General features: G+C 45.1%; 1 protein-coding gene across 3 annotated transcripts in view; it reads right to left on the reverse strand.

The window, feature by feature from the left end:
• Positions 1 to 471: 471 nt before the first annotated feature.
• Positions 472 to 12158, reverse strand: part of NKAIN4 (sodium/potassium transporting ATPase interacting 4) — a 72716-nt gene continuing 61029 nt past the window's right edge. Inside the window, exons 5-7 of one of the 3 annotated variants that reach the window (XM_025201749.1) lie at positions 10835 to 10895; positions 6494 to 6578; positions 472 to 1539 (exon numbers count right to left, since the gene is read on the reverse strand). In XM_025201749.1, coding sequence (XP_025057534.1) covers positions 1530 to 1539; positions 6494 to 6578; positions 10835 to 10895 — 156 coding nt within the window. In that variant the 3' untranslated portion in view covers positions 472 to 1529. Of the gene's footprint in view, positions 1540 to 6489; positions 6579 to 10834; positions 10896 to 12158 lie in introns of those variants that run through there. The other 2 variants (XM_025201751.1, XM_025201750.1) reach the window with 2 other exon arrangements.

Raw genomic sequence — 12158 nt, forward strand, 5'->3', positions numbered from 1 at the left:
GCATGGGGCTGGTCTTTGTGGTTCTAAATTGCAACAGGTACCTGGAAGTGGGTGTTAGGTAGAAACACTTCATACACTTCCAGTAATAATCAGCCTTTGAACAAGACTTGTTCTTTCCTCCTTGGGGGACTTCTAGGTGACTACCCATTGCTTAAAGCTTCCCTATAGCTCCTTGCCGGTGGACCTGTACCCCTACTATTTTGTTTTTAGCTCAGTCGACTAATTCTTCCACCCGGCTTCAAAGCATCACCTTGGCTCCTTCCAACTTTTTTCCCCTCTTTCTTAAAAAATAAATAAATAAATAAAAGTGATTATTTTGGCTGAATTGAGCAAGATCATGACACATACCGTTGCACCTGCAACATAATGGGGAGAGAAGCTGCAGAGAAAGGCAGGTTTGTAGGTATTTTTCCAGAACTTGACATTTGTGGGTTTAAGTAAGGCAGCTAGCAACAAGTACATCACTCCTTTCTCAAGTTATTTTATTTATTGTTTTCAAATGAATTGCTGTGACCCACAATGCCATTTCATTACACTTATATGCTCCCTCTTTCTTTTCTTCCCCTCTTATTCCTTCCTCCACCAATGTCCGGCAGGCCCCCTTGGGTCAGGACATTCCTGGAGTAAACGTGGCTGTTGCGTGGATGAAGCTGGCCCTACACATCTGTAGCACGTGGCCTGAGCCTTCCCCAGTGCCGGCTGCAGTCCGCCAGCTGTGACTGTAGCTGCACCAGGGTCGGCTTCCTGGGGATGTTGTTATCAGCTGCTGCTTGCCCGGGTGGGCTTGCTCATGGTTCAGACTGGGCTAAATTGCACCAAGAGCAACCAGGGGCTTTGCATGCTTGGGCAAAGAGCTCCTAGCAGCCCATCTGCATGGGTGTCTGAAATCAGAGGAAATGCATCATGTGAGCAAGGCCACAGATTGTAAGGGGCGATGGCAGGAGGCAGGCATGAATAGGGAGGCAGGGGAAGCACGCAAACCCTTCTTTAACTGCTAAAACAAATGCCCCAACATTTCTCCAAAGTAGATATCCCCTTCACCATCTCTCAAAGGCAAGGAGGCGATCAGACGGTGTTTAGGGCGTTTTGTCCATTAAAAAAACCAGGTAAACTACAAAACTATGGCAGCCTGAACCAGTGTGGTATGCAGCACTGTCTTCGTTACAGATCCGAGGTGGAAGAAAGTAGCTCACAGTTCAACTCTTGATTATCAGGCTGGAGTGAAGGGTTTCCATTGAGGTGGTTCTTTGCAGCCAGCCCTGTAATCTTGCCCTACCTGTGGGCCACATAGGGCCAGGCCAATGGTACTAATGGTTCATCAGGATGCTCACAGAATAAAAACAAACCAAGTGGTGGTTCTTGCGTGTACATTCGTTGTGCTAAAAAAAATATAACAAAATAAAAAGTGGAATGGATTTCACCATCCTGGTGTTTCCTCTGCTGCAGCTCCAGGCCGGGGTGGGGGTTGCGTCTTGCAGCACCTTTGTTTCTTGGGTGCAAGGTTTATCCAGCCTTGGAATCCTCTTCACTTACGCAGGCCTGTAGAGAGGCAAGAAATCCATCAGTGTAGGAGCCAAGGGTAAAATATATGCTGTTTCAGATGATCTGAAACCATATGGAGTCTGTAGGAGCAAAATAAATGGCATATCCCATGTACGTGTGTGCTCTGCAGCATGCACGCTGCGTGGTTCACCTATAAAACTCATCAGCTCTGAAATCCCACAACCTCCAGACAAAGGGGCAAGTTTTAAAGGTATTTAGGCAGGATTTTCCAAAGTCTGGGGACAGAAATTAACAGATAAACCAGTGTAAGTGACTGGAAACCAGTTCAAATCTGTAACGCAACAGAAGTTCAATGCACATAAACCCCTTTCAAAATGGCTCAGACTACGTTTCAAAATGCAGTATCAGACTTAACTGATTTAAGTGAAATCGGTTTATTCACCTTCTGTCCCAGATCCCCTCCAGATTCAGGTGAATAGTCCCCCAGCATCCCAGGATGCTTTGCATGTCCTCCACAACGCCCTTCTCCCCCTCTGCGGGGTAGCCTTGGCCCAAGTTGTCTGCTCCAGCTGAGCAGAGAGGCGTGCTCCAGTGCCTTCCAGCTTCTGGCCTGGACCACTGCCGGCGTGCGGCTGCGTTTCCAGAATCAAAAGTGATTCTTATTGGTTCAATCTACACAGCTTAGACTAACCTGAGAAGATTAAATCAATTTAGCCTTGGCCTTTTTGACTGTCTGTACTTAGCCCTATTGTTTAAATCAATAGCTAGGTGCCTAGACATATAGCACATTCACTAGGAGCCTCTCTGCATCTTTGGGGACCAGGATACCTTTAAAAATTTGGCCCTTAGAAATAGGCAGGTTTTGCTAGCAAGGGTATAAGAGTAGTGGGAGCTCCCCAGGCTATTTTTTCCAGACTTATTCTCTTACAAGCCATCTTTTAAAAAGGAGAACACTACCCTATGCTCAGCCGCTCAGTGTAGCAACCTGCATTTATGGAATGCTAAGGCTGCAGATTTTCTAAACTTTTCTACAATTCTAACATTTTCCCAACTATTTCAGTTGGTCTAATAAAAAACAACAGGATTTACCCCAAAACCTTGTCTGCTTATGTTACTAATGTCACAAGACAACATCAACAGATGCTTCCCAACAGACCCAGTTCCTTGTGCACTGCTCAGCTGCTTAAATGTGAGGAAGGGAACGACCCTCGAGACCAAGCAGTAGCAAAAATCAGATGGAAAAATGAAAAGCCACTTTAACTGTTCTTAGACTGTCAGAAAATGGGATGAATGCTTCCAACGGAAACCCCCAACTAGCAGAATTTACTCAGTTCCCGTACAAATGCAAGATGTCGGCAAGGCTCCCGAATACCTGCAAACTTTCTGAGTTCCCAGTTCCACCCCTTGTATGAACCGTCCTACGGCTTAGCATGAAAATCATGCCTGGGGCAATTTTAGTCTAAAAAAGGATTGGTACTAAACAACTATTCCCTTCTGAGATAGATAGTGGCATTATCTGCTTAAATAACCTCTCTAAAGCAAACGTAGTGCTGAGTCTGATACCGTGTCATTGTACATCAAAATCTCCTGGCGACTGGGAAGGCAGCGTAGGTACTTGAGTTCTTGATGACCTTAAGAGCAGCAGCTTTGTTCAGAGATCTCAAGCCGTTCACAAGGTTAAATTTCATTGCAAGAACTGCTTTGGTTCAATAAGCTACTGAGTGGGTGTGCACAGTGGGAAGCTTTGCTTTAAAATATTAAATAACCCCAAACTAGTAGCCAAAGTAGAGCAGACTCTCTGTAGGGGAAGACAATATTGCAAAGAGACATGGCATGAATTTCAGCATTGCCTAATGAGGGACAGACCTGGTGAGCTCCTCAGCTTCCTACCCTCACTGATGAAAACTCATTAGGCAGGGAACACACTTTCTTTTTGGGCTGGATGAGACATTTATCTTTAGTTTTCAATAAATCCTTTGTCATCCCACGCTCTAATATTTCAACCCAGGTGCTCATACACTATCCCCTAAAACACCTTCTAGTCACATTCATTAGAAGATTAATTTTAAAGTGAATGATTGGTGTCACCTTTTGCTCAGCGAGCAGCAGTTTGATTGATTCAGAGCAGGTGACTTTCACAGACAACTCAAGCAAACTTCCATACACTATCGGTCCAGTTTCTATGTGAGGCCATGAACACAAATAGCTTCTCTCTGGGATTCAGGCAGGTGTTACCAGGTGAGGTCCTCCGGCCTGTACTATGCAGATCAGAATAGAGGATCACAATGGTCCGGGGAGCCTTTAACATCTATAAAGCTTCAGAAAGGTTTCAGAGAGGTGGAGAAGAGAGTCAAGGTGAAGATGGAAGATGGGGTGAGAGAGAAGGAGCATGGCCAGGAGGGGAAGACATGCATCAGATGGGTAGCGAAGGCCTGGGTGAGGGTGAACCATCTCATTCAGTAGAGACCAGCGTGATCCCATTAGAAAACAGGACTGTGGTAAAACAGTGAACATATCACAGGAGTGGCGGACTGGGGACAGGATGGGTTGTGGCATCCTCAGGACAGCACTAATCCAGTGTGGGAATCTGACTTGACTTACTAGTGTTATAAAGGAATTTGGTTTTCCTGGTGGAGCATTGAGAAAGGATGAACAAGCTCAAAGCTCTTGGGCAGAGATTAATTTGGAGGGGAGACGGAAGTGTTTTTTGGGGGGGGGTTGTGCAACCTGGAGCCAGGTATGAAACACATGAACTGTGGCTGAGATGCCATGACCTTATTATAAAATGGTTACAAAGACTTGGTATTCTGGCTCTCCCAGAAAACGAACCCAGCAATAAGAACTGGGCTCACGGTGCCGATAGGCTACAAGATGCTCTGGAAATCGTTCCTTCCTTCTGCCCTGGCTCCCGCTCTGGCTGGGCCTATGCAGAGGAGAGGTAAGACCAGACCAGCCATAAATAAAAGATATTGCCATCCAGAGGTTACAGTGAAGTCTATGGGTTCCATCTTATCCACTTCTCAGAAGTGAACTGTCTCCACCCCAACTTCACCTGTGCAATTAAAGCACGACTGTGTGCAGCAGAGGTGCTAAACCAGGCTGCCGTGGCACCCTGGGGTATTGTGAGATCCTTTTAAGGGTGCTGCTGGGTGCCACACAATATTAGCACCATTAGGTGTGCAAATACCTACATACAATTCATAAGATAAAAAAAAAGAGATATCAAATAGGAATCCATAGTGGCAAAAACATTTTGACCTGTCCTGACCTTTCTGAGTTGTCTGCAATGGAAGAACGGCTGTATTTGCTGACTATGGAAAATAAAACGAGGGAGGGCTGAACCGGCATTTTCCAAGGGGTGCTCCGAGTCTAGCAATCTGAGAACCATTGGTATGCAGCCTCACCAAACCCACCCCACCAACAATCAGGATTGGATTACTCTTACTAAATTACTCTTGGTGTCTCCGAGGGATCAATGGCATCTGTCTGCTTTGGCGGAGTCTTGCAAGGCAGCTTGCACTGCCATTGCCCTGTGCTGTACCAGTGGGAGGGAAAGAAGCCTCTGCTACCAGCAATGGCTGCTTCTGCAAACTCATTTCAGGAGAAAAACAGCCAAAAGTCTTTTTACATAAGTGCAATTTTTCTGAGCTGCACCACTGAGACAGCTTAGTAAATCAAGCAGCTGCCTAGGAGCCCCACAGCTTCTACCAGCTCCAGAAAATCCCATCCCAGAGTGACAAAATAAGAGGGAAATCAATATTTAATCTTCGGTTGCATCCGTCCTAATAAAGCTGCTGCACCCCTTAGTTATGAACAATTTAACTCCTTTGCAAAAAGTCACTTGTTCTCCTGGGCTTGTGCTGTGATAGCACAGAGAGTGTGGGGGTGCAGATGTATATTGGGGTAGCTATTCAACTCTATTTTAGGGTGAGTTCCCTGGTTTTTGTTTCACCTCCCTCCCCTTCAGCCTATTTGCTTTAAGGGGGAAAAAAAAATCGCTCCAAGCATTAGACCTAAAATCATACCTCCCTTAACAGCACCCCAGCATGCAATTTTCTCTCAGATTCCACGTGGGGAGTAACAGAAATTCAATGCCTATTGCTGCTTAACATAGGTAATACCAGCCTTTAGGTCCGAGCATCTCATTAAGAAGCAGTTCTTAAGCGGGCCGCACAAAAGCCTTTGTGCACTGAATAGCCAAATGGGGATTATCAGAGGACAGGAGTTGGAATTCAAGGATGGATTTCTATTAAATGAGTGCAGGGAAAAAAACAGCTTGGGATCCTGCAAGATGGTCTGTCTGAATGACAGGAAATACAATTCCAGCAAAATATATTCAGAAGGCCAAATGCAGCAGCCTGTATTACCCATCGAACAGGGTGGAAATGCCAACTTTGCACTGTGCGGGTGCAAACCAGGAAAGATACAGGAAGACCCGGCAGCCTCAGCAGTTCATGGAGCAAGGGTTTGGGCTGGTTTTGTGCCATCAGGGAGGGCTGGGGAGCAGAGGAGTGGCCAGCGGATGGGACTGCTTGGTTGAGAGGGGCTAAAACTCAGTTGTGTTGTAACTCAGGCAAAAAGCTGAGATGCAGCTTTGATAGCAAAGCAAGGGGCTCCTGCCTCTGTGTTGAGGGACAGGCAGATTCTCCCCTCCTTCCCACAATATGCATATAGCTGCCCTGCCTTGGGTCTTCACTGAAGGGCCAAAGCTTTAATCAGACACGGTAGCATTTAATCTGAATTGTGAACCAGGATGGCAGCACAGGCTGGCCCCCATCAGCAACCTCAGCATCTTCATCCCTCCTGGCGATGTGGGGCTGGACCCGATGATCTTCCGAGGTCCCTTCCAGCCTCACAACCTATGAATTGCCCCCATCCATACATACCCTGACAGGTGTGCGCACCGAAAACCAACCTGTTAGAGAGAAACAGTAGCACCCTTGAGCCATGAAGCCAAGCAGCACGTGCTGTCTCGTGAACCAATACTTACAGGTAGGTCTGCTTGAACAAAAGGTTGGTGGGTTTTTCATTGACATGGTAGAGAGGAAATGGATCAAATCCACCAATGAAATCAACTGAAAGAAAAATCAAAACCCAAATAATAAATGAATTAAAAAAAAAACCCAAAAGAAAAAACCCCCAAATACATGGCAGGGATGAGGAAAGGAAAACGGGTAGGTGGCACAATGTAACAGAGAATGGTGTGGAGATAGAAAGGTGACTGCTAGCAACCCTCTGCTTTGCCTTTATTCATGACTCAAGACAAATGAGAGGTCTTTGCCTATCTACCGAGACCTCCTGGGAATGGAAACTCTTTGCTGTGTGAATTTTCAAGACTGGAGTTAAAAAACACAAAGGTCAAGAGAAACAAGAGGCCAACCCCACTCCATTTTCATGTCACCAGGGGTCCGTGTCACATTGCAGCTGGTGTGAGTGGGTGAAGAATACCTCTGCCTCTCCAAAATGTGCAGGGCTAGCAGGAAACAGTGGGTTGCACAGGTTATGCCGGTAAGTGGAGGGTCTTTTAGGGGAGACAGTGATACCTGCTCTTGGTATATTAGAAACCTGCTCTTTCCCCTGACCCTGATCGTTTTTCAGATCTATTTAATTTGAGTTGAATAAACCTGTAAAAATATTAAGATTATTTTCTCCAATGCCCAGACTAGGACAAGGGAGTTTTTGCGCTGCTGATTGTCAGGCTGTTCTGCTCACACTTTATAAATAGTGTGGCCCAACCAGAAACAGCTGTGCTGTTGTAGTTGTTTTGCATCTGGTGAACACGCTTCTGAACAAGGCCATCATCCAGCACAAAACGTTCTGACAATCAGATTTCTCCTAAAATGAGGCCAATCTACACTACAAACACGGTCAAAATAGGTAGCTCAGCCCAGGGTGTGCCATGATGTGAGCTGCGAGCAACCTAGCAAAGCTGACAGAAAGCTCCTGGCATTAAGCAGCTTATTGCGCGTGGGGGGGACTAGGGAGTCCTGGCCAAACTGTGGAGTTGCTCATATAAACAGCATTCACCTTGCAAGTGCTTTGCTGATATGGCATGATGGTCAACCATACCTAGAGCAGATCTGGTCTGATTTGTACTGTTTTGTATGTGGCTTCAATAGTAAAGTTAAAGACAAAGGCTGTGATTTCCTAGGGCTCCAACAGGAGCTTCTCAATGAGATGTGAGCATTTAATGTGTTTAGACTCCTTTGAAAACTTCAGCTTGGAGTATATATTGTAATTCAGATTCAGGAAGATTCTCATTAAGACTGCCATACTGGCTGAGATGTGTGGTCCACCCAGTCCAGTATCCTACCCCCTATACTGTGTTTCCTACGCCTAGGAAATATTCTGTAATTTCCTCCAGTGTCTGGCCAGAACTAGACACTGGAGGAAATTACAGAATATTTTGCCCACGGGGGAAGATTTCTGAACCCCAGTCTGTATTATGTATGCTTATGTCCCTTCCATATGCTGTATTTAACAGCTGAGTCCCCACTGCCTATACAGATGTCCACTCTTTTTCTTTCCAGAAGGTGGGGCTGTTATTTAGTTCTATATTTTACAAATCATATATTAATAAAACAGAAATATTACATACATATGTGTGTATATATATGTATTATTACACATTTTCTCTCTCTCTCTATATATATATAGCTAGCTAGATAGATACATACGTAGATGTGTGTATATATATATGTATTATTACACATTTTCTATCTCTCTCTCTATATATAGCTAGCTAGCTAGCTAGATACATACATACATACGTGTGTATACATATATATATATATATATATTATTACACATTTTCTATCTCTATATAGATAGATAGATAGATAGATAGATCTATCTACCTATATCTATATATACATATATATAAGCTTCAGACTCCAAGACCTCAGCACACCCCCGCCCCTGCCCAGCACTAGGTTGATAAACAGTGGGCGCATTTACATATTGCCCTACGGCGACATAGCGATGCTCTACATCGCTGTACGGCGCGCTACGGTGATGTAGCAATCATGTAAGTCTACACGTGATCGCTAGCTATGTCGCCATAGCGGCATGCTTTTCGCTTCTTCGTGTGCACTACCCGTACAGCACAGTACAGGCGGTTACTGAGCCGTGTTTGAGTACTTTCAAAAGGACTTTGCGCTTTTTGGGAGTACTCAAACACGGCGCAGTAGCAACATCACCGTACAGCGATGTGTAGACGCGCCCAATGTGCTACTAATGAAGCAATTGTAGAATAACTGTAGATCAGGGATAGCATTCACAAAAGTATCTAGGTGATTTAGGAGCTTGAACTCCATTGAGTTTCAATGAGACTTGGCCGTCTACTTGGTCAAATCACTTTTGAAAGTAGGACCTAGGTGTTTTTTTTTTGCCTAATAACTCCAAAAAGAAAAAAAAATGGCTAAAATTTTCAAAATTGATTAGTGACTTTGTTGTTGGCCTTAGTTTTTTGGCTGACTCAATGGCCAGAAAAGGGCATGATTTTCCAAAAATGATTAGCTCTGGCCCCTGAACAATCAGGGCTATCTCAGTTTGAGCATCCAGTAGCTTAGTCACATAGGAAAAGCTTAGCTATAGCTCATCCATATATTATGATGCATTAGCACATCTAAAATATTCTTGCCCACAGTTCAGCATTAGGAGATCCTGTTATGTTTTTTCTCATTAAAATCACGTTAGCAGAAGCTTCCTGATTAACGTGCTCCAGCACTTGTAATTACTTCATGCCACATATCAAAGGAACATTTAAAAGAAACCACAAATGGAAGAGAAAATTAAAACTCGGTTCAAATTTGTTCAGGTCACTGGAAGGATCTACCACCGTGAATGTGAAATATTGATGGTTTGTCACTGTTAATTATTGAAGCTGGCATTTCAGCTCTGAGTCTGGGAAGCTGGGAGGGGTAAGATGCTGGCGGTAGTAAAAGAAACTCTGAGATAGAGCTGTGTATTTTTAGATAATTCATTCCACTTGTAAGGGCTTCTCCTGAAAAAAAAAAAGCATTGGGTATGAACAGACTCTGGTGACTTATTTTTCGTTTACAATATCTAAAGGAACAGACCTTTAAAGCCTTTTAGGTAACTCATAATGATGATGCTGGTGAGAGAGGGATAAAGGTGATGGAGCAAAACATTTTTTGATTACTTCTACTATAGGGCTTTGCAGCTTGTGCAGTAGCTAAGCTCTGAGAAAAGTGATCAATAAAGCCAACTTTGGTCAATACAGAGACACAAGAAGCAACAGAGGAATAGGCAGATTAAGTCAGACTAATAATGTCTTTTCTAACCTATTTGAAATCAAACTTTCCTCGCTTCAAATGTTCAAGTGAAGCCCAGTATTTTTCAGCAAACATCTTTGCCATCCATTTTTTTTCCAAGGACAAACCTACTCCCACTGATGTGATGGATGAGGTGCCTTAAGGAAGTGGTATGTGGCCAGATCCTTAACTGCTGTCATCTGGCTCAAATTCACGGACTTGAATAAACCTATGCTCACTAAAGCCCGCCGAGAACGTAACTCGGATGCAACCCACTGCAACACACTTCAACGAGGATATGCTACAAGGCCATTCATAATTAGCAGACACCGTCTTGGTGCACTTGATAGCAAGCACAAATAAATGCAAGTTGAGCTTATATCTCTCCAGTTAAATCCAGGACCCTTATCATCCAACTAGCTTTTCCCTGGCTCTCTTTTTCTTTAGCTCCATAACCAACCCAAGGCACCTAAGAAAACTCCACATCAAGCACATAGAGTTTGTAATCGCACCACCTCGGTCTTACACGTTGATGGTCAGTTCAGTTATCTGCAAACAGTCTTGCTCTCAGTACCGCCGTCCGCTCACACCTAGCAAAAGGAATTCAGCCCATGGCCTTGCTGCTCATTTGAACACATGAGACCCGATTCTCCACTTACTTCCTCCAATTTATACTGGTGAAACTTCACTGGTTTCTCCTGTTCAACACACGTGTGAAGCCATAAGCAACCACTTTGTTTCTCTTTCTAAGACAGGCATACCCAGGAGACAAAATCAAGTTGTTGGGCTGAAAGCACCTGACCACTATGGGATATTTAGAAAGAGGAAAGGATCTTGAGGTCTTCGCTGGGCAGTTGTGGCAGTGATGCCAGTTGCGAGGCGAGAAGGAACAAAGGTTGATAAGAAACTGCTCCGTCCCTTTTTCCGGACTTCCTCTCTCTCTCATTTTCTAGCTGAAGGCTGACGCTGAAAGCCCAAACCTCATGCAGCCAAATCCGAGAGAAAGGGAATATTTTATAAAACCACTGCCAAAGAATTTGATGACAAATACTTACAGCTGTCCTCTTCTTCTGTGAAAACACTGACAACATAACAGGCATAGACAAAGCCCACCAGCTGGAAAACAGAGAGAAGAAATCATTCAGCATCGTTGTTGTAAGCAGGACAAAACCTGCTTCATACGAGTTAACAGCTGCACATTGACTTCAAACTCAGTGGAAACGGTGGAATTGGGAAACAAGGTAAGATTCGCTACACAATAATCAGCACGGTCGGGGACCTTCTCTAAATGCTTGTCCCAACCCACAAATGCCTCCCCCCTGCAATAATCCGAGTAGCAGGGTCCTTATGTTCACACCCCTCCTAAAGCTGTTGTTTCAAGGTATTTGTCTGCAGGCAGGCAGCACTTATTGAGGTCACAAGTGGAAGGTTTTCTTTCCCATAAGTCCTGGAAACATTTCTTTCAGAGGGACAGGACTGGAATGCCAGAGGCACGCTGGTGCAGCATCCTACTCGGTACCACTGCCATGCAACCCCGTCTGCAAAGGCAGTCAAACGGATGGGAGCAGACTTTAGCAACGCTGAAATCTTGATACGTGAGGCTTAGAAATGGAGAAGTGATTGGAAAGAAATGCTACAGAGTATGCAGGACTAGGTGCAGGCTCCGATTCCAGGTCTATGCAAGGAAATAAGAGCCCTGCCTTAAAGCCCTGCATGGATAACCCAGACTTTGGGTCTGGGAGTAACATGGGCTGTTTGCATATTGCTTCCCTGTAGAGGTTGGGTGGGCAATAGGAAAAGCTAGGCCTCCATCCCCTCTGCTCATCGGCCTGCATAGTTAAGCCTGCATGGTAGCAGTAGCAGGGCATATCTTACGGGGAAACATAAGTCAGCGGTCAATTTGCTATCTCCTGGGAACAAGCAGGAACACGAGGCCTCACTGGGGCGTCCCTATACAGGGTCTTCATCGAGTCCTTGTGCATTTTTAAACTTTAATAACTTAGGTTGTGCACAAGGACTCGATGAAGGCCCTGACACTTGCTGCAGTTTACATATGACTAGGGACCTACGTAAAGCACGGCGAGACAAAGGGTTTTTCATGGCTTGCTCATGCCGCACTGAGCCAATTTCGCGGGCATTTCGTGGCCGTCCCTCCCCTCGGTGCTGATTGGTGGCGGAGGAGGGATGAGGGGGCAGCTGCTCCCTTGATCGCTGCCTTTTGTGCCACCCGCCAGCCAGCGCCTTCCCCTCCCAGCAGCGAGGACCACTGGCTCCCTCTTAACTTCTTATTACGTTTCATTTGGTCGGTTTTGCAGACAACCCCGGATTTTGCAGTCTCCGTGAAATCTGCAAAACCGCGAATTAAGTAGATCCCTACAC

This window comes from Alligator sinensis, unplaced genomic scaffold (genome assembly GCF_000455745.1).
Source record: "Alligator sinensis unplaced genomic scaffold, ASM45574v1 scaffold752_1, whole genome shotgun sequence".
NCBI classification, from domain to species: domain Eukaryota; kingdom Metazoa; phylum Chordata; order Crocodylia; family Alligatoridae; genus Alligator; species Alligator sinensis.